General features: G+C 42.5%; 1 protein-coding gene across 1 annotated transcript in view; it reads left to right on the forward strand.

The window, feature by feature from the left end:
• The window catches only part of LOC106598629 (isocitrate dehydrogenase [NADP], mitochondrial), a 165743-nt gene that overhangs the window by 122182 nt on the left and 21128 nt on the right, over positions 1 to 22433 (forward strand). Inside the window, exons 7-8 of the mRNA XM_045708425.2 lie at positions 12825 to 12976; positions 16895 to 17007. Coding sequence (XP_045564381.1) covers positions 12825 to 12976; positions 16895 to 17007 — 265 coding nt within the window. The remainder of the gene's footprint in view (positions 1 to 12824; positions 12977 to 16894; positions 17008 to 22433) is intronic.

Here is a 22433-nt window from a genome sequence, read left to right on the forward strand (position 1 = left end):
CAATATTAACCAGGTGAAATTGTGGCACTTCTCTTGCGTTCATTGCACGCAGAGTCAGGGTATATGCAACAGTTTGGGCCGCCTGGCTCATTGCGAATTAATTTGCCAGAATTTTACGTAATTATGACATAACATTGAAGGTTGTGCAATGTAACAGGAATATTTAGACTTAGGGATGCCACCCGTTAGATAAAATACGGAACGGTTCCGTATTTCACTGAAAGAAAAAACGTTTTGTTTTTGAGATGATAGTTTCCGGATTCTACCATATTAATGACCTAAGGCTCGTTTTTCTGTGTGTTTATTATATTATAATTAAGTCTATGATTTGATAGAGCAGTCTGACTGAGCGGTGGTAGGCACCAGCAGGCTCGTAAGCATTCATTCAAACAGCACTTTCGTGCGTTTTGCCAGCAGCTCTTCGCAATGCTTCAAGCATTGCGCTGTTTAAGCCTATCAACTCCCAAGATTAGGCTAGTGTAACCGATGTGAAATGGCTAGCTAGTTAGCGGGGTGCGCACTAATAGCGTTTCAAACGTCACTCGCTCTGAGACTTGGAGTAGTTGTTCCCCTTGCTCTGCATGGGTAACGCTGCTTCGAGGGTGGCTGTTGTCGATGTGTTCCTGGTTCGAGCCCAGGTAGGAGCGAGGAGAGGGACGGAAGCTATACTGTTACACTGGCAATACTAAAGTGCCTAAAAGAGCATCCAATAGTCAAAGGTATATGAAATTAAAATCGTATAGAGAGAAATAGTCCTATAATTCCTATAATAACTACAACCTAAAACTTCTTACCTGGGAATACTGAAGACTCGTTAAAAGGAACCACCAGCTTTCATATTACATTTTACATTTTAGTCATTTAGCAGATGCTCTTATCCAGAGCGACTTACAGTAGTGAATGCATACATTTACATTTTAGTCATTTTCATACATTATTATTATTTATTTTTTATTATTATTTTTTTAAATGTTTTTTATGTTCTCATATTCTGAGCAAGGCACTTAAACGTTAGCTTTCTTACATGGCACATATTGCAATATTACTTTCTTCTCCAACACTTTGTTTTTGCATTATTTAAACCAAATTAAACATGTTTCATTATTTATTTGAGGCTAAATTGATTTGATTGATGTATTATATTAAGTTAAAATAAGTGTTCATTTAGAATTGTTGTAATTGTCATTATTACAAATAAAAAGAAAAAAAAAAAATCTGCCGATTAATCGGTATCGGCTTTTTTTGGTCCTCCAATAATCGGTATCGGCATCGGCGCCGAAAAATCATAATCGGTCGACCTCTAGTGTCTACACTCCTCAAGGGCCCACTTAACTGCTAAGTGTTCCCGGTTGCCTACATCGTAGTTGCGTTCCGCTGGCGAGAACCGTTTGGAGAGAAAGGCGCATGGGTGCAGTTTCTTGTCCTCCTCCCTTCTTTACTTTACTGACTTCATTGTCCCAATTGGGGACATTTTGTTGCAGTGTCATGTACACGTTTAAAGTGGCATTTAAATACAAAACAAATTGACAATACAACTTTTATAACAGTTACATACCAATAAAAAGAGACTAGCCTGCTGGCCTTACTGGGTCGATAGAAACATTAGCCCGAGCTATTTTGGAGGGATATCACACCTAGCACAAATGATTGTCTAGTTCTGTTTTTCCTGCCGAGGGGTGCCCTATACCTGCGCCCAGAGGGGAGTAGTTCAAAGTCCGAGTACAGGGGGTGGCTTGGGTCTAAATTGATTTTATGATCCTTGTGGAGGGCCCTGACCTTAAAGATCTCATCCAGGCCTGTCTGTTTGACTCCAAGTACCTTGCTTGCTGTGGTGATAATCCTTCTCAGCATATTTCTCTGGCTGACAGTGGCATTGCCAAACCAACAAACAATACAAAACGTTTAAATACTCTCAATGAAAGATTTTTAAAACCGAGTCAGTACAATTAACATTAAAATATCCCAGCTTTTTGAGAAAGTACAGTCTCTGTTGACTCTTTTTGTAGATCAGGTCTGTACCTTTTCTCCACTGAAGCTTATTGTTCAAGAGGACACCCAGATATAGGAAAATGTCTGTAAAAACACAATTGTTCAGCACAGTTCTTTAACACATGTCCACTTATTTTGTCTGGGCCTGTGCTTTTGTGTGTGTTACATCCCCTGAATAACTTTAAAACATCAGCCTGATTAACAACAACCCTCTCAAACATTTGTAATGATGCTTCCATGAAAGGACCGCCCCTGCTCTGGTGTCTGAGGCATCCACCTCTACCGCAAAGGGACGAGTAGGATCAGGATGAAAGAGGATGGGTCCAGAGGTGAAACATCACGTGAAACATCACTTGAGCTCCATTAATGCCATGTCAGCCTCGGGAGTCCAGTAAAAACGGATCTGGGACTTGCGGGTTAGGATCGTGAGAGGCGCTGCCACCGCACCAAAGTTGTGTATAAAACGCCTGTAACAATTTGCAAACCCAAGGGACCGCTGGACCTGCTTGAGTGAGGTGGGACAGGGCCAGTCGGTGACCGCCTCAACCTTTACGGTGTAAAATTTGGATGCCTGTGGTAGAGATAATGTGACCAAGGAAGGAAACTTAGAGAAGTGTGAGTTCCACATAACCCATCTTGACATATAGTTGGCTCTGCAGGAGGTATCTCAGGACTTGGTGGACGTGCAGTATGTGTTCCAGAAGGGTTTTGGAGAAGATCAGGATGTCGTCGAGGTAAACAAAGATGAACCGATTCAACATATCCCTAAGAGTGTCATTGACCAATGCTTGAAAGACTGCCGGTGAGTTCGATAATCCGAAGGGCATGACTAAATACTCATAGTGACCACTAGGGGTGTCAAAAGGCAGTTTTCCACTCATCTCCCTCCCTGATTCTCACCAGATTGTAAACATTGCGGAGGTCCAGTTTGGTGAAGAATTGGGCCCCTTGGGCCAACTCCAAGGCGGTGGACATCAGGGGTAGGGGTACAGCCGGCACCGGGGAGGTGTGGAGCTGGGTAGGAGTTCTACGGCACAGTCGTATGGACGATGGGGGGGAAGTATTCGGGAAGGAGAGTGGAGAAGTCGTGGTCTTCAATGGCTGCAGAAAGACACAGCGAGGCTCTTGGTGGGGGTCTTAGACATATCGTCTGGCAGTCCTTACCCCAGTCTAGTAGGTGTCCCGTGGACCAGGAGAATAGTGGGTTATGTAGCGCTAGCCAGGGATACCCTAGGATAAGGGGGTTCCACCCGACTGGAGCCAATGGGCCGTCCATCGAGGGCTTGAATCTGCAGGAAGGATGGGACACTTCACGCAGGGGATTTGTAATTCAGTGGCAAAGTCCTGATCAATTAAATGATCTAATGCTGACGGTTATCCCAGTGGAGGGTTGCAGATAGTGACAGACGGTGACTGGGTAGCCGGGAGGTAACTACACAGCTCGTCAGGGTCTCCCCTTGTCCTGGCGAGCCCTGGCATTTCCCGTCAGCTCTGGGCATGTAGCACAGAGATGGCCGACACCTCCGCAGTAGAGGCAGAAGCCTTCGCACATGCACCTGTTACGCACGTGTGGGCTCAGACATGTGCGTCCCAGCGGCATGGGCTCCTCATTGCTGGGTTTGGGGGGGTTTGCGGTGCTCAAGAAACCGGGATAATGGGGTGGTGTCAAAAAGGCGCTGTTTCACGTGTTCTCGGAGGCGGTTGTTGATTCTGATTGCCAGCATTATCAGGGACTCAAGGTCCTCTTCCAGTTCCCGAGAGGCCAGTTCATCCTTGATGGAGTTAGACAAACCCTGGTGGAAAGCGATGACCTGGGCCTCCGCATTCCACCCGCTCTTGGCAGCGAGGGTGTGGAACTCAATGCCGAAATCAGCCACTGTTCTGGCCCTTTTGTGGATGTTGAACAGTCGGCTGGCTGCTTCTTGTCCACTGAATGGGTGGTTGAAGACTCGTTGCAGCTCGGCAATGAAGGCTAATATGGAGCTGCAGGATGGTGGCTGTGTAACGTGTACGCTAATAATCGGGAAGCAAGTACAGGGAGTGAATTTAATAAATAACGGAACATGGAACAAAACAAGAAACAGGAGTAGCGTACAGACAAACACAGGAACAGAAACAATAACACCTGGTGAAAGAACCAAAGGGAGTGACCGATATCGGGGAGGTAATCAGGAAGGTGATGGAGTCCAGGTGAGTCATGAGGCGCAGGTGAGCATAATGATGGTGGCAGGTGTGCATAATAATGAATAAACTGGTGACGTCGAGCGCTGGAGAGGGGGAGCGGGAGTAGACATGACAGGCTGCTGTTCCCACACCACCGTTGCCCATGCCAGGGCCTTGCCCGAGAGTAGAGAGATGATGTAAGCGATCATGGCCCGATCGGTGTGGAATGAGGAGGACTTTAGCTCGAACACCAGAGAACACTGAGTGAGGAACCCCTTGGATCCTCCTGGGTGGGAGAGTTGTTCTTGCTGCCGCCCCAGCAGTACTCCTTGGTGGGTAACAACATTCTTGATCTGGGTGATCTCTGCTGGGTCCATGTTTTGGCAGAAGCTTGCTGTGATGTGAAAAGGTTGGAGACAGGTGCAGAGAAGAGACCAGACGAGGAATCAGTGGTTCAGAATAAACATAATACTTTACTGAGAAACGGTAACCACAGGATCACTGTATACTTAAAAAAACAACAAGTCTCAAAAACTCAGGAAACAAACGTACATGGTAAACAATTCAAGCTTCTGTAAAGGACAACAGAAAACACACTACTTTTAACAGGGAAATCATAATGAGTAAATTGGACACACCTGAGTGTCGTTAATGTCTCTAGGACGGTCTCTAACGCCCTCTGGTGACAGGTGGACCATGACAGTGCGGTAGCAGAGAGAACAGTCTATGACTTGGGTTACTTTAGTCTTTGACACATTTTTGGGCCTTCCTCTGACACTGCCTAATACGGAGGTCCTGGATAGCACGAAGCATGGCCCCAGTGATGTACTGGGCCGGACGCACTACCCTCTGTAGCACCTTATGGTCGGATGCCGAGCAGTTGCCATACCAGGTAGTGATGCAACTGGTCAGGATGGTGCAGCCGAACTTTTGAAGATCTTGGGACCCATGCCAAATCTTTGTCTCCTGAGGGGGAAAAGGCATTGTCATGCCCTCTTCAGGACTTTCTTGGTGTGTTTGGACCATGATAGTTTGTTGGTGAAGTGGACAACAAGGACCTTGAAAGTCTCGACCCGCTCCACTACAGCCCCGTCGATGTGAATGGGGGCGTGCTTGGTCGTCTTTTTCCCTGTAGTCCACGATCATCTCCTTTGTCTTGATCACGTTGAGGGAGAGGTTTTTGTCTTGGCACCACACAGCCAGGTCTCTGACCTCCTCCCTATAGGCCGTCTCATTGTTGTCGGTGATCAGGCCACCGTTGTGTCATCAGCAAACTTAATGATGGTGTTGGAGTTGTGCCACACAGTCGTGGGTGAACAGGGGACTAAGGAGGGGACTAAGCACGTAACCCTGAGGGGCCCCTGTGTTGAGGATCAATGTGGCAGATGTGTTGTTGCCTACCCTTACCACCTGGGGGCGGCCCATCAGGAAGTCCAGGATCCAGTTGCAGAGGGAGGTGTTTAGTCCCAGGGTCCTTAGCTTATTGATGAGCTTTGTGGGCGCTATGGTGTTGAACGTTGAGCTTTAGTCAATGAACAGTGTTCTCACATAGGTGTTCCTTTTGTCCAGGTGGGAAAGGGCAGTGTTGAGTGCGATTGAGATTGCATCATCTGTGGATCTGTTGGGGCGATATGCGAATTGAAGTGGGTCTAGCGTTTCTGGGATGATCAAATCAAATCAAATGTATTTATATAGCCCTTCTTACATCAGCTGATATCTCAAAGCGCTGTACAGAAACCCAGCCTAAAACCACAAACAGCAAGCAATGCAGGTGTAGAAGCACGGTGGCTAGGAAAAACTAAGAAGAAACCTAGAGAGGAACCAGGCTATGAGGGGTGGCCAGTCCTCTTCTGGCTGTGCCGGGTGGAGATTATAACAGCACATGGCCAAGATGTTCAAATGTTCATAAATGACCAGCATGGTCAAATAATAATAATTATAGTAGTTGTCGAGGGTGCAACAAGTCAGTAACACAAGAGTAAGTGTCAGTTGGCTTTTTCATAGCCAATCTTTGAGAGTATCTCTACCGCTCCTGCTGTCTCTAGAGAGTTGAAAACAGCAGGTCTGGGACAGGTAGCAGGTCCGGTGAACAGGTCAGGGTCCCAGCAGGTCTGGGACAGCAGGTCTGGGACAGGTAGCACGTCCGGTGAACAGGTCAGGGTTCCATAGCTGCAGGCAGAACAGTTGGAACTGGAGCAGCAGCACGGCCAGGTGAACTGGGGACAGCAAGGCGTCATCAAGCCAGGTAGTCCTGAGGCATGGTCCTAGGGCTCAGGTCCTCCGAGAGAGAGAAAGAAAGAAAGAAAGAAAGAAAGAAAGAAAGAAAGAAAGAAAGAAAGAAAGAAAGAAAGAAAGAGAGAAAGAAAGAGAGAATTAGAGAGAGCATATTTAAATTCACACAGGACACCGGAAAAGACAAGAGAAATACCCCAGATGTGACAGATTGACCCTAGCCCCCCGACACATAAACTACTGCAGCATAAATACTGGAGGCTGAGACAGGAGGGGTCAGGAGACACTGTGGCCCCATCCGATGAAACCCCCGGACAGGGCCAAACAGGTAGGATATAACCCCACCCACTTTGCCAAAGCACAGCCCCCACACCACTGGAGGTGATGTTAGCCAGGACCAGCCTTTCAAAGTAATTCATGGCTACCGACATGAGTGCTACGGAGCAGTAGTAATTTAAGCAGGTTACCTTTGCTTTCTTGGGCACAGGGACTATGGTGGTCTGCTTGAAACATGTAGGTATTACAGACTTGGTCAGGGAGAGGTTGAAAATGTCAGTGAAGACACTTGCCAGTTAGTCGGCGCATGCTCTGAGTACACGTCCTGGTAATCCGTCTGACCCTGCTGCCTTGTGAATATTGACCTGTTTAAAGGTTTTGCACACTTCGGCTACGGAGAGCGTGATCACACAGTCGTCCGGAACAGCTGATGCTCTCATGCATGCTTCAGTGTTGCTTGCCTCGAAGCGAGCATGAAAGGCATTTAGCCCATCTGGAAGGCGTCACTTGGCAGCTCGCGGCTGGGTTTCCCTTTGTAGTCTGTAATAGCTTGCAAGCCCTGCCACAACCGACGAGCGTCAGAGCCGGTGTAGTATGATTCAATCTTAGTCCTCTATTGAAGCTTTTCCTGTTTGATGGTTCGTCTGAGGGAAGAGCGGGATTTCTTATAAGCATCCGGATTAGTGTCCCAGTCCTTGAGCGCAGCTGCTCTAGCCTTTAGCTCGGTGCGGATGTTGCCTCTAATCCATGGCTTCTGGTTGGGATATGTACGCATGACGTCGTCGATGCACTTGTTGATGAAGCCGGTGACTGATGTGGTAAACTCCTCAATGCCATTGGATGAATCCCAGAACATATTCCAGTCTGTGCTGCAAAACAGTCCCTTAACGTAGCATCCCCTTCACCTGAGCACTTCCGTATTGAGCGAGTCACTGGTACTTCCTGCTTTAGCTTTTGCTTATAAGCAGGAATCAGGGGGATAGAATTATGGTCAGATTTGCCAAATAGAGGGTGAGGGAGAGCTTTGTACGTGTCTCTGTGTCACGTCCTGGCCAGTATAAGGGTTAATGGTTATTGTAGTTTGGTCAGGACGTGGCAGAGGTTATTTGTTTTATGTTTTATGTGGTTCGGGGTGGTGTGTTTGTTGAAGGGCGTTTGATTTATTATTTCCGGGTTTTGGTTTATGTTCTATGTTTAGGTATTTCTATGTCTAGTCGAGTGAGTGTATTTCTATGTTAGGTTAATGGGGGGGTTGGGACTCTCAATTGGAGGCAGGTGCTTCCTCGTTGCCTCTGATTGAGAGTCCTATATATGGGTAATTGTTTGGTGTAGGTTTTGTGGGAGATTGTTCTGTGTTTAGCCGTGTGCCTTGCCAGACTGTTATTTTGTCGTAGTGTTTCAGTGTACGTGTTTGTTGTTTTCAGTTTTCCTTCTTTATTTAATAAAGAGGATGAGTACACTTGTTTCTGCTGCATTTTGGTCCTCCTTTCCCAACGACAACCGTGACACTCTGTGTGTGGAGTAAAGGTGATGTAGAGTTTTTTTCCCTCTGGTTAAACATTTGCCTGCATTAAAGTCACCGGCCACTTGGAGCGCGGCTTCTGGATGAGTATTTTCTTGTTTGCTTATGGCCTTATACAGCTCGTTGAGTGCGGTCTTAGTGCCATCATCGGTTTGTGGTGGTAAATAGACGACTGCGAAAAATATAGTTGAAAACTCTCTTGCTAGATACGGTGGTTTACAGCTTATCATTAGGTACTCTACCTCAGGCGAGAAATACCTCGAGACGACCTTAATGTTAGACATCGCGCACCAGCTGTTATTGACAAATAGACACACACCCACCTCTTGTCTTACCTGTCATAGCTGTTCTGCACCCATGTTATTTCCTTCTTTTCTTCATGTGAATGACAGGGATTTGGGCCTTGTCTGGGAGCAACATCATATCCTTCACGTCAGACTCATTAACTTCTTTGGGATAGGTAGCAGTATTTTCACGGCCGGATAAAAAATGTACCCGATTTAATCTGGTTACTACTCCTGCCCAGAAACTAGAATATGCATATAATTAGTAGATTTGGATAGTTTCTAAAACTGTTTGAATGGTGTCTGTGAGTATAACAGAACTCATTTGGCAGGCCAAAACCTGAGAAGATTCCATACAGGAAGTGCCCTGTCTGACAATTTTTTGTCCTTCTGTTGCATCTCTATTGAAAATACAGCATCTGTGCTGTAACATGACACTTTCTAAGGCTTCTATTGGCTCTCTAAAGCCGGCAGAAAGTGGAATGGGGTGTCTGCTGTCTCTGGGCAAAGAACAGCAGGAGAATTTGTAAGTGGTCACCCTGGGGACAGTGACACTGGAGATACACGGTCACGAGACTACATTTTTTTCTTTCAGCCTTTGAATAAATACAACGTTGCCCGGTTGGAATATTATCGCTATTTTACGAGAAAAATAGCATCGAAATTGATTTTAAACAGCGTTTGACAAGCTTTGTCATGACGTTGCTCTCTCTCTGGGAACAGGGAGCACAGTTGACCCCCTCCCCCTTGCACCATCCCCCTACCTACCTCTCCCTACCCAGGCCCTGTGAAGGCGGTCGTAAAATTCTAAAGGAGAATGTCCTGCCGCATGGCCCAGTTGAGACAGAGAGGGGTTTCATAGAGAGACAAAGGAAATTCTTCCAACTCACAGAATTGGGGTACCGAACGACATTTATGTTCTGGAGAAGGTATAAAAGATCGGTGAAGAATCCAGCTACGAACTGGTCCGCTTGGTACAATTTTGTGATACCCATTGGAGACAATAGTACCATATTACCATACTAAGGTTTATATAATAGCCTCAGCTATGGGACTAGCATCTAAATGGTTGTATACAATGATTTAATAAGATTCAAGCTATTTGGAATATGTTGAGAGGCTATGTACTGATGTTAATGTGATAGAATTGTATTTCTGTTCAAAGCTTAACCTCTATGGGCTAGGTGGGACGCTAGCGTGCCACCCGTGGTGCACTCCATCAACAGCAGGTGCATTTCAAGAGCGGCAAATTTGAATCCAAATAAATGTCAAAATTCAAATTTTTCAAACATACAACTATTTTACACCCTTTGAAAGATAAACATCTCCTTAATCTAACCACGTTTTACGATTTCAAAAAGGTTTTACGGCGAAAGCATAAATTTAGAGTATGTTAGGACAGTACATTTACAAGAGTTGTGTGTAATGTTTTGTCAATTCAAAGACAGGGTCACCAAAACCATAAAACCAGCTAAAATGATGCACTAACCTTTTACAATCTCCATCAGATGACACTCCTAGGACATTATGTTAGACAATGCATGCATTTTTAGTTCTATCAAGTTCATATTTATATCCAAAAACAGCGTTTTACTATGGCATTGATGTTGAGGAAATCGTTTCCCTCCAATAACCGGCAGTCAAGTCAGCACCACTAATTAAATAATTAAAATTAGAAAACATTGGTAAAATATTATATTGTCATTTAAAGAATTATAGATTTACATCTCTTGAACGCAATCAACTTGCCAGATTTAAAAATAACCTTACTGGGAAATCACACTTTGCAATAATCTGAGCACTGCGCCCAGAAAAATACGCGTTGCGATACAGACTAGACGTCATGTTGGGGAGATCTAAAATCGAAAATACTATGTAAATAATCCATTACCTTTGATTCTCTTCATCAGATGTCACTTCCAGGTATCACAGGTCCATAACGAATGTAGTTTTGTTCAAAAAAGCTCATCATTTATGTCCAAAAATCTCCGTCTTGTTAGCACATGATCTAAGCCAGCCGGACTTCTCGTCATGAACGAGGGGAAAAATTATATTTACGTTCGTTCAAACATGTCAAACGTTGTATAGCATAAATCATTAGGGCCTTTTTTAACCAGAACATGAATAATATTCAAGGTGGACGAATGCATACTCTTTTATAACATATTGGAACGAGGGTACCCAACATGAACTCGCGCGCCAGGTGTCTAATGGGCCATCATCGTTCCATGGCTCTTGTTCGGTCAGATCTCCCTCCAGAAGACTCAAAACACTTTGTAAAGGCTGTTGACATCTAGTGGAAGCAATAGGAAGTGCCAAAATATTCCTCAGCCCCTGTATTTTTCAATGGGATAGGTTTAAAGGTAATACAACACATCAGGTATCCACTTCCTGTCAGAAAATGTCTCAGGGTTTTGCCTGCCAAATGAGTTCTGTTATACTCACAGACACCATTCAAACAGTTTTAGAAAATTTAGGGTGTTTTCTATCCATATGTAATAAGTATATGCATATTCTAGTTACTGGGTAGGAGTGGTAACCAGATTAAATCGGGTATGTTTTTTTATCCAGCCGTGTCAATACTGCCCCCTAGCCCTAACAGGTTAAAAAGCTGCCATGCCGGTTTAGCCCACTAGGGCACATTCCTCTACCATTTCTTTGTAACGATAACTACTGTTTGTATACTTTCTGTGAATTACTTTGTTTAGTAAATACATGATTTTAAGACAGTTGATGTATGGATGATGACTTAGTAAAGGCTGGGTTCGTGCAGATACAACAATTTACGACGTTTGGAATGAGACTGGACGCGAGGTAAAATACACCATTTAAACCAGAAGATAATCGGCCTATACTATAATATAATATAATATATAATGTTATAATATAATATAGGAAAGTTATATTAGGAAAATTATAACTTTGTAATCTGAATATTTTCCTTGGTGCCCTGATCTCCTAGTTAATTACAGTTAAACGATTAATCAGTTTAATCACGTGATAATAATTACAGGGAGCTATTTTGATAAACATGTCTTCAGTTAATGGTGCCCAAAGACACGACAGCTTCTAAGTACGGTAATGGAATATTTTGAATTTTTTTGTCACGAAATGCGCTCGCGCGTCACCCTTCGGATAGTGACCTGAACGCACAAACAAAACAAAGCAATTTGAATATAACTATGGATTATTTGGAACCAAAACAACATTTATTGTTGAAGTTGAAGTACTGGGAGTGCATTTTGACGAAGAACAGAAAAGTTAATCCAATTTTTCAAATAGTAATTCTGAATTTAGGTTGTCCCAAACTTGGTGGGTGTCAAAATAGCTAGCCTGTGATGGCCGAGCTATGTACTCAGAATATTGCAAAATGTGCTTTCACCGAAAAGCTATTTTAAAATCTGACACCGCGATTGCATAAAGGAGTTCTGTATCAATAATTCTTAAAATAATTGTTATGTATTTTGTGAACGTTTATCATGAGTAATTTAGTAAATTCACTGGAAGTTTTCGGTCGGTATGCTAGTTCTGAACATCACATGCTAATGTAAAAAGCTGGTTTTTGATATAAATATGAACTTGATTTAACAAAACATGCATGTATTGTATAACATAATGTCCTAGGAGTGTAATCTGATGAAGATCATCAAAGGTTAGTGCTGTATTTAGCTGTGGTTTGGGTTTATGTGACATATATGCTTGCTTGGAAAATGGCTGTGTGATTATTTGTGTCTATGCACTCTCCTAACATAATCTAATGTTTTGCTTTCGCTGTAAAGCCTTTTTGAAATTGGACAATGTGGTTAGATTAACGAGAGTCTTATCTTTAAAATGGTGTAAAATAGTTGATTGTTTGAGAAAATTGAATTGTGGTATTTTAGTTTGTTTTGTATTTCGCGCCGTGCGATGCCATTGGCTGTTGGCTAGGGGTTCCGCTAGCGGAACGTCTGTCCTCAACAGGTTAAAGAAAAAATCTTCATCCAGTTTGAGGTGAGTAATCATTGTTCTGATATCCAGAAGCTCTTTTCGGTCATAAGAGACGGTAGCATCAGCATTATGTACAAAATAAGTTACAAACAATGCAAAAAAAACACACAAAATAGCACAATTGGTTAGGAGCCTGTAAAACGGCAGCCATCCCCTCTGGCGCCATTTTCTACCACGCTGAAATTCCGTGATACGGATTGAATAGAGGCCACAGTCTATTCACCATAAAAAAGACCACATAAAAACCATATAAAGTTATTGACATGCCAAAGTGGCTTGCCAAGGTAGACAGTACCGTTCCTTGCAGATTCTTCCCCAGTGTTAACAGTTAATCTAAGCCTGCTTTAAAAGCTCCCCTGTGTTCTCTACAGGGACTACAAGCCAGAGTTTGACAGGCTGAAGATCTGGTACGAGCACCGCCTCATTGATGACATGGTGGCACAAGTCCTAAAGTCCTCCGGAGGCTTCGTCTGGGCCTGCAAGAACTACGACGGAGACGTTCATTCGGACATATTGGCTCAAGGTGAGACCAACTGGTACTGTATATACAGTATATAATATACTGTATATACTGTACCAGTCAAAAGTTCGGACACCTACTCATTCAAGGGTTTTTCTTGATTTTGACGATTTTCTACATTGTAAAATAATAGTGAAGACATCAAAACTATAAACTAACACATATGAAATCATGTAGTAACCAAAAAAGTGTTAAACAAATCTAAATATATTTTATATTTGAGATTCTTCAAAATAGCCAACCTTTGTCTTGACGACAGCTTTGCACACTCTTGGCATTCTCAAAATCATCCCAGCGCTATGATGAAACTGGCTCTCATGAGGACCGCCACAGGAATGGAAGACCCAAAGTTACCTCGGCTGCAGAGGACATGTTCATAAATGCTTCACAGAGTTCAAGTAACAGACACATCTCAGCATCAACTGTTCAGAGGAGACTGCATGAATCAGGCCTTCATGGTCGAATTGCTGCAGTGAAACCACTACTAATAATAAGAGACTTGCTTGGGCCAAGAAACACGAGCAATGGACATTAGACAGATTTGGACATTAGACCGGTGGAAATCTGTCCTTTGGTCTGATGAGTCTAAATTAGAGATTTTTGATTCCATTAACCGTGTCTTTGTGAGACGCAGAGTAGGTGAACGGATGATCTCCACATGTATGGTTCCCACCGTGAAGCATGGAGGAAGAGGTGTGATGGTGTGATGGTGCTTTGCTGGTGACACTGTCAGTGATTTAATTAGAATTCAAGGCACACCTAACCAGCATCGCTACCACAGCATTCTGCAGCATTACGCTATCCTGGTTTGCGCTTAGTGGGACTATCATTTGTTTTTCAACAGGACAATCACCCAACACACCTCCAGGCTGTGTAAGGGTTATTTGACCAAGGAGAGTATTGGAGTGCTGCATCAGATGACCTGGCCTCCACGATCATCCGACCTCAACCCAATTGAGATGGTTTGGGATGAGTTTGACCGCAGAGTGATGGAAAAGCAGCCAACAAGTGCTCAGCATATGTGGGAACTCCTTGGAAAAGCATTCCTCATGATGCTGGTTCAGACAATGCCAAGAGTGTGCAAAGCTGTCATCGAGGCAAAGGGTGGCTACTTTGAAGAATGTAAAATGTAAAATATATTTTGATCTGTTTAACATTATTTTGGTTACTACATGATTCCGTATGTGTTATTTCATAGTTTTAATGTCTTCATAAATATTTTACAATGTAAAAAAAAAAATGTAAATAAAGAAAAACCCTTGAATGAGTAGGTGTGTCCAAACTTTTGACTGGTACTGTACATACAGTAATAATATATAATGTACTGTATATACATACAGTAATATAATAAAACCATAATGGAATTGTTCAGTCTGACATACTGTCCCAAGGTGACACCAACACTAATATATAATATACTGTATATACATACAGTAATATAGTTATTATTATTATGAAAATGTTCAGTCTGACATACTGGCTCAAGGTGAAACCACAGTCTAACTGTACATACATATGTCCAGTTATATACCAATATAGTCCAATATATACCAATATACATATATTGGTCATCGTCCAATATAATCTCATATTTTCTCTTAACTTCAAAGGGTTTCATGTTTTTATTGCTGAGAAAGGCCCACCTTGTAGCTAGCAGGAGTCCTCTTAAAGTATAATCACATCAGAAAGTCTGGATGTACAGTTCCTTCAAAAAGTATTCACACCCCTTGACTTTTTCCACATTTTGTAGAGTTACAGCCTGAATTTAAAATGAATACAATTTGTATTTTGTATCACTGGCCTACACACAATACCCCCATATTGTCAAAGTGGATTTTTTTTTTTTTTTGAGATATAAAAAAAGTAATTAAAAATGAAAATTTGAAATGTGACTGACCAGCTCAAATCGGTCTTATGTAGCAAAATTTGAAATGTATATATTTTTTTACATTGGATAAAAGTAGAGACTCAGAGCTAGAAAATGGTATTTCATACACTTCATCTGCTTTGAATGTTGATTAACTTGTAAACACACTTTTGAGAAAAGGACCTTTGAAAGTTTTGGTGCCTACTGGAGAGCTCTCCTTTGTCTCCACCCACTCAGCTGTTCACAGTGAGTAGTAAAGATGAAGACTAAAAGTGGTAGTGGCCTACATCAAGGAACATTCCAGTTAAACAGAAAGTGTCCAGATAAAAATATTTTATAAATATTAGATGACACATACACACTTGTCTAAATTGATGGGTCATGTGAAAGAAACGCTATAACCCCCAGCCACATCCAGTGGTGGAAAAACAACAAAATTGTCATACTTGAGTAAAAGTATAAATCACTTCACATTCCTTATATTAAACCAGACTGCACAATTGTAGTTTATTTTTTATTGACGGATAGCCAGGGGCACAATGTACTTAAGTATCAAAGTAAAAATATAAACTATTTCAAATTCCTTATATTAAGCAAACCAGACGGCACAATTTAAATTTTTTGTATTTTTATTGACGGATTGCCAGGGGCACACTCCAACACTCAGACATGATTTACAAACGAAGCATTTGTATTTAGTGAGTCTGCCAGATCAGAGGCAGAAAGGATGACAGGGAATGTTCTCTTGATAAGTGTGTGAATTCGACAATTTTCCTGTCAAAATGTAACGAGTACTTTTGGGTGTCAAGGAAAATGTATGGAGTAAAAAGTACATTATTTTCTTTACGAATGTAGTGAAGTAAATGTTGCCAAAAATATAAATACTAAAGTAATGTACAGATACCACAAAAAACTACTTAAGTCGTACTTTAAAGTATTTTTACACCACTCGTCAAAGGGTAGCCTTTCAAAGCATTTCATGGCTACAGACGTGAGTGCTACTGGTCGGTAGTCATTTAGGCAGGTTACCTTAGTGTTCTTGGGCTCAGGGATTATGGTGTTCTGTTTAAAACATGTTGGTATTACAGACTCAGACAGGGACAGGTTGAAAATATCAGTGAAGACACTTGCCAGTTGGTCAGCGCATGCTCGGAGTACACGTCCTGGTAATCCGTCTGGCCCTAATGGTGGCTGCATCATGTTATGGGTATGCTTGTAATCATTAAGGACTGGGAGGCTTTTCCAGATAAAAAATACATGGAAGGGAGCAAAGCACAGGCAAAATCCTATAGGAAAACATGGTTTGAGTCTGCTTTCCACCAGACACTGGGAGATGAATTCACCTTTCAACAGGACAATGACCTAAAACACAAGGCCAAATATACACTGGAGTTCCTTACCAAGACGCAACACCTGAAAATGGTTGTCTAGCAATGATCAACAAACAATTTTACTTTTGAAAAGAGTATTGGGAAAATGTTGCACAATCCAGGTGTGGAAAGCTCAGAGACTTACCCAGAAAACGCACAGCTGTAATTGCCGCCAAAGGTGCTTCTACAAAGTATTGACTCGGGTGTAAGATTCTGTATTTAATTTTCAATACATTTGCAAAAATGTCTAAAAACATGTTTTCACGTCGTCATTATGGGGTATTGTGTGTAGATGGGTGAGAAAAATAAATTGAATCCATTTTGAATTCAGGCTGTAACAACAAAATGTGGAATAAGTCGAGGGGTATGAATACTTTCTGAAGACATTGTACCTGGCTGAACTCCTAAGACACAGTGGAGGGTGATTGGATATCCTCTGCCATGCTATTGATGACAAAATCAAATCAAATTTATTTATAAAGCCCTTTTTACATCAGCTGATATCTCAAAGTGCTGTACAGAAACCCAGCCTAAAACCCCAAAGAGCAAGCAATGCAGGTGTAGAAGCACGGTGGCAAGGAAAAACTCCCCAGAAAGGCCAGAACCTAGGAAGAAACCTAGAGAGGAACCAGGCTATGAGGGGTGGCCAGTCCTCATAGACACCCTCTTGTTGTTGTTGCATAGGTTTTGGCTCCCTGGGTCTAATGACGTCAGTGTTGGTGTGTCCTGATGGGAAGACCATTGAGGCGGAGGCAGCCCACGGCACTGTGACACGGCACTACCGCCAACACCAGAGGGTAAGGAACCTCTAACCCTGACCCTAACCCTGACCCTAACCCTAACCCTAGCCCACAGCACTACCGCCAACACCAGAGGGTAAGGAACCTCTAACCCTATCCCTAACCCTAACCCTAACCCTAGCCCACGGCACTACCGCCAACACCAGAGGGTAAGGAACCTCTAACCCTAACCCTAACCCTGCTTCATCCCTAACCCTAGCCCACAGCACTACCGCCAACACCAGAGGGTAAGGAACCTCTAACCCTGACCCTAACCCTAACCCTGCTTCATCCCTAACCCTAGCCCACAGCACTACCGCCAACACCAGAGGGTAAGGAACCTCTAACCCTGACCCTAACCCTAACCCTAGCCCACGGCACTGTGACACGGCACTACTGCCAACACCAGAGGGTAAGGAACCTCTAACCCTAACCCTGACCCTAACCCTAACCCACGGCACTACCGCCAACACCAGAGGGTAAGGAACCTCTAACCCTAACCCTATCCCTAACCCAACACCAGAGGGTAAGGAACCTCTAACCCTGATTCTATCCCTGACTCACGCCACGGTAACCAGCAACTGAGCATTAGGACCTTTCCACGCTGGTGGGAAATTCAGTCTAATTGCTAATGATGCTGCTGCTGTATAGCCAGTAACTGTTAGAAAAATCCTCTCTCCTCTTGTAGGGTAGACCACCATGTCACTGTTAAAATATCCCCTGTCCTCCTGTATGGTAGAGCTACCAGAACCATTACACTAGGCATGTTTATACCTGGTTCTAACATGAATTCTTTGTCCTGATCTTGTCCTCATTCTGATTGTTCCCACATTTTTAGATGATAAAAGAATATATACAGTACCAGTCAAAAGTTTGGACACACCTACTCATTCAAGGGTTTTTCTTTATTTTTATTATTTTCTACATTGTAGAATAATAGTGAAGACATCAAAACTATGAAATAACACATATGGAATCATGTAGTAACCAAAAAAGTGTTAAAGAAATCAAAATATATTTCATATTTGAGATTCTTCAAAGTAGCCACACTTTGCCTTGATGACAGTTTTGCACACTCTTGGCATTCTCTCAACCAGCTGGAATGCTTTTCCAGCAGTCTTGAAAGAGTTTCTGACCGTTTCAGAAAACTAGGCATATGTCACGGGTCACTATTTCACAGGAGAGCCGTTTGAACATAAACCTTTTTCTTTTTTTCATCAAAATGCGTTTTATTTTGGCAGAAATGCCTTCTCGAACATGTGAACTTTCATGTGCCTTAATAACAAACTTGTATGCCATCTGTAAATACTAATAAAATTGTTAAATTACAAGCCTAGTTGGTTTAGCTCAGAAAAAGTCAGCAACCTTCCCGCTAGCCATGATTGGCTGAGATAATGAGTGGGCTGGACATGCCGAGAGATGAGTTTGGATTGGTCTGCCATATAGCACGCTTCTGTCTATTTGAGCTGGTCAGTATGTCCAGGTAATCCTGTTTAACACTGCCTTTAAAAAAAAATGTGTGTAGTAAAACTACAAAAAAATGTAATGTCAAGTTAAAGTGTACTGTTAGTTAGCTAACGTTAGCTGGCTGGCTCACTAGCTAGCGTTATGTGTATGATCTTATTCTTTGTATCTCAGACACATTTGCTTGACTAGTTATAGCCTAATGTTAGCTAGCTAACATTCAACCTGGTTGTTTAGTTACCTGCAGATTCATGCAGGGTAGTAATGTCATGAGTTGGGATTATGGTTCATTGTTTAGCTAGCTAGCTACATGTCTTAACAAAATACTCCACTATGCAAGTAACCATTTCATTAGAATGTCACTGTAACAACTGTTGATAGACGTAGTAGCTAGTAAATTTGCTCTATCTACTCCGAATTAAGACCACAGGTAAGATAGTTGGGCTCGCTACATTTTTAGATATTACACCTTTTTAATTTAAACAAAGTATTTTCATTTAAAGTTAAAGTGTACTGTTAGCTAGCTAGCTAATGTTAGCTGTCTGGCTCACTAACTAACATTACGTGTATGATCTTATAATTTGTATCTCAGAGCCACTAGTAATAGCCTAATGTTAGGTTAGCTATTGAACATGGTTGGTTAGCTACCTGCAGATTCATGAAGGGTAGTAATGTCATGAGTTTGGATTATGGTTCATTGTTTAGCTAGCTAGCTAGCTACATGTCTTAACAAAGGATTCTCGTTTTAGTGGTGCCAGAGTGCAGAATAACTGATGAATTTACGAACTCTAAACACCTGTTGAATATGGCTGGTGTCAGTAAACGTTGGCCAAAAAAAGCGTCATTAACCTCTATGGGCTAGGTGGGACGCTTGCGTCCCACCTACTCAACAGCCAGTTGAATCCTGTGGCGCGTTATTCAAATCCTTAGATATGCTATTACTTAAATTTTTCAAAAATATGACTATTTTACACCATTTTAAAGATAAGACTCTCGTTAATCTAACCACACTGTCCGATTTCAAAAAGGCTTTACAACGAAAGCAAAACATTAGATTATGTCAGCAGAATACCCAGCCAGAAATAATCAGACACCCATTTTTCAAGCTAGCATATAATGTCACATAAACCCAAACCACAGCTAAATGTAGCACTAACCTTTGATGATCTTCATCAGGTGACAACCCTAGGACATTATGTTATACAATACATGCATGTTTTGTTCAATCAAGTTCATATTTATATCAAAAACCAGCTCTTTACATTAGCATGTGACTAGCATGTGACTAGCATTCCCACCAAACACTGCTGGTGAATTTACTAAATTACTCACGATAAACGTTCACAAAAAGCATAACAATTATTTTAAGAATTATAGATACAGAACTCCTCTATGCACTCGATATGTCCGATTTTAAAATAGCTTTTCGGTGAAAGCACATTTTGCAATATTCTCAGTAGATAGCCCGGCATCACAGGGCTAGCTATTTAGACACCCAGCAGGTTTAGCACTCATCAAAGTCAGATTTACTATAAGAAAAATGTTCTTACCTTTGTTGTCTTCGTCAGAATGCACTCCCAGGACTTCTACTTCAATAACAAATGTTGGTTTGGTCCAAAATAATCCATCGTTATATCCAAACAGCGGCGTTTTGTTCGTGCGTTCTAGACACTATCCGAAAGGCTAAATAAGGGTGACGAGCATGGCGCAATTCGTGACAAAATAATTCTAAATATTCCATTACCGTACTTCGAAGCATGTCAACCGCTGTTTAAAATCAATTTTTATGCCATTTTTCTCCTAAAAAAGCGATAATATTCCGACCGGGAATCTGCGTTTAGATAAACAGACAAAGGAAAACAAAGCATTCGGTCGAAGCGGGCACGCGCCTAAGCCCATAGTACTCTGAGTGGCCACTTGCCAAAAGCGATAAAGTGTTTCAGCCAGAGGCTGCCTCGATATCGTTCAACTTTTTCCCGGGCTCTGAGACCCTATGGAAGACGTAGGAAGTGTCACGTTATTGCACAGATCCTGAGTCTTCAATAAAAAGAGCCAAGATGAAACACTACTTCTCAGACAGGCCACTTCCTGCTTGAAATCTTCTCAGGTATTGGCCTGCCATAGGAGTTCTGTTATACTCACAGACACCATTCAAACAGTTTTAGAAACTTTAGGGTGTTTTCTATCCAAAGCCAATAATTATATGCATATTCTAGTTACTGGGCAGGAGTAGTAACCAGATTAAATCGGGTACGTTTTTTATCCAGCCGTGTCAATACTGCCCCCTAGCCCTAACAGGTTAAATTGTTGCCAGCAGCACAGTTACAGTCCCCAACGCTCTGAAAACAGCCTAACCAGCTCTACTAGGGTGAGTAAAATGGTCAGAGTGGGGTGCTCTCTCATTGTGTGTCTGGAAGTAGCTAGCAAACTAGCCAATGTTAGCTTGGATGCTTGACTACCGTTGTGAGGTCAGAACGTTTGGATCAACCCTACTCATCCGCTCAGAGCGTCCAGTGTGCGCTCTGAGCGCGAAACACTCTGAATTTATGAATGGACAATCTGACAGCACAGTTGCAGTCACCAATGCTCTGGATAACATACTGTAACAGCCTAACCAGCTCTGCTAGGGCGAGTAATGTTCAGTGAGCTTTTCTCTCTCTCTTAGATGTCTGGAAGTAGCTAGCAAGTTAGCTTGGGTGCTTGACTGCTGTTGTTAGTACAGAACGCTCAGATCAACCCTTGGAGATGGGTGGGGCTAAAGCTCAAGAGGGTGTGAACGATGTTTAATGGGTGTAGACAAAGAAGGGCTCTCCAATAGTACTACCAAAACATTCAAAGGCCATTTTCTCAAAAGTGAGTTTACAAGTTGATCAACTTTTAAAGCAAAATTACTTTCCCATTTTTCCTCAACTGTAGTGTATGATATACTATTTTGTAGCTCTGAGTCTGTACTTTTATCCAATGTAAAAAAACACAATTTCAAATTTTGCTACAGAAGACCGATTTGAGCCGGTGTTTACATATGCTGAGCAGTTGTTGGATGCTTTTCCTTCACTCTGCGGTCTAACTCATCCCAAACCATCTCAATTGAGTTGAGGTCGGAGGATTGTGGAGGCCAGGTCATCTGATGCAGCACTCCATCACTCTACTTCTTGGTCAAATAGTTCTTACACAGCCTGGAGGTGTGTTGGGTCATTGTCCTGTTGAAAAACAAATAATAGTCCCACTAAGCGCAAGCCAGCTGGGATGGCGTGGTAGCGATGCTGGCTAGGTGTGCCTTGAATTCTAAATAAATCCCTGACAGTGTCACCAGCAAAGCACCATCACACCTCCTCCTCCATGCTTCACGGTGGGAACCATACATGTGGAGATCATACGTTCACCTACTCTGCGTCTCACAAAGACACGGTTAATGGAATCAAAAATCTCAAATTTAGACTCATCAGAACAAAGGACAGATTTCCACCAGTCTAATGTCCAAATCTGTCCAATGTACATTGCTCATGTTTCTTGGCCAAGCGAGTCTCTTCTTGTTATTGGTGTCCTTTAGTAGTGCTTTTGTTGCAGCAATTCGACCTTGAAGGCCTGATTCACGCAGTCTCCTCTGAACAGTTGATGTTGTAATGTGTCTGTTACTTGAACTCTTGTGAAGCATTTATTTGGGCTGCAATCTGAGGCTAGTAACTCTAATGAATTTATCCTCTGCAGCAGAGGTAACTTTGGGTCTTCCTTTCCTGTGTTGGTCCTCATGAGAGCCAGCTTAATCATAACGCTTGATGGTTTTTGCGACTGCACTTGAACTTTCAAAGTTCTTGAAATGTTCCGGATTGACTGATCTTCATGTCTTAAAGTAATGATGGACTGTTGTTTTTCTTTGCTTATTTGAGCTGTTCTTGCCATAATATGGACTTGGTCTTTTACCAAATAGGGCTATCTTCTGTATACCACCCCTACCTTGTCACAACACAACTGATTGGCTC

The sequence above is a fragment of the Salmo salar genome, chromosome 26 (assembly GCF_965601325.2).
Source record: "Salmo salar chromosome 26, fSalSal1, whole genome shotgun sequence".
Taxonomy (NCBI): domain Eukaryota; kingdom Metazoa; phylum Chordata; class Actinopteri; order Salmoniformes; family Salmonidae; genus Salmo; species Salmo salar.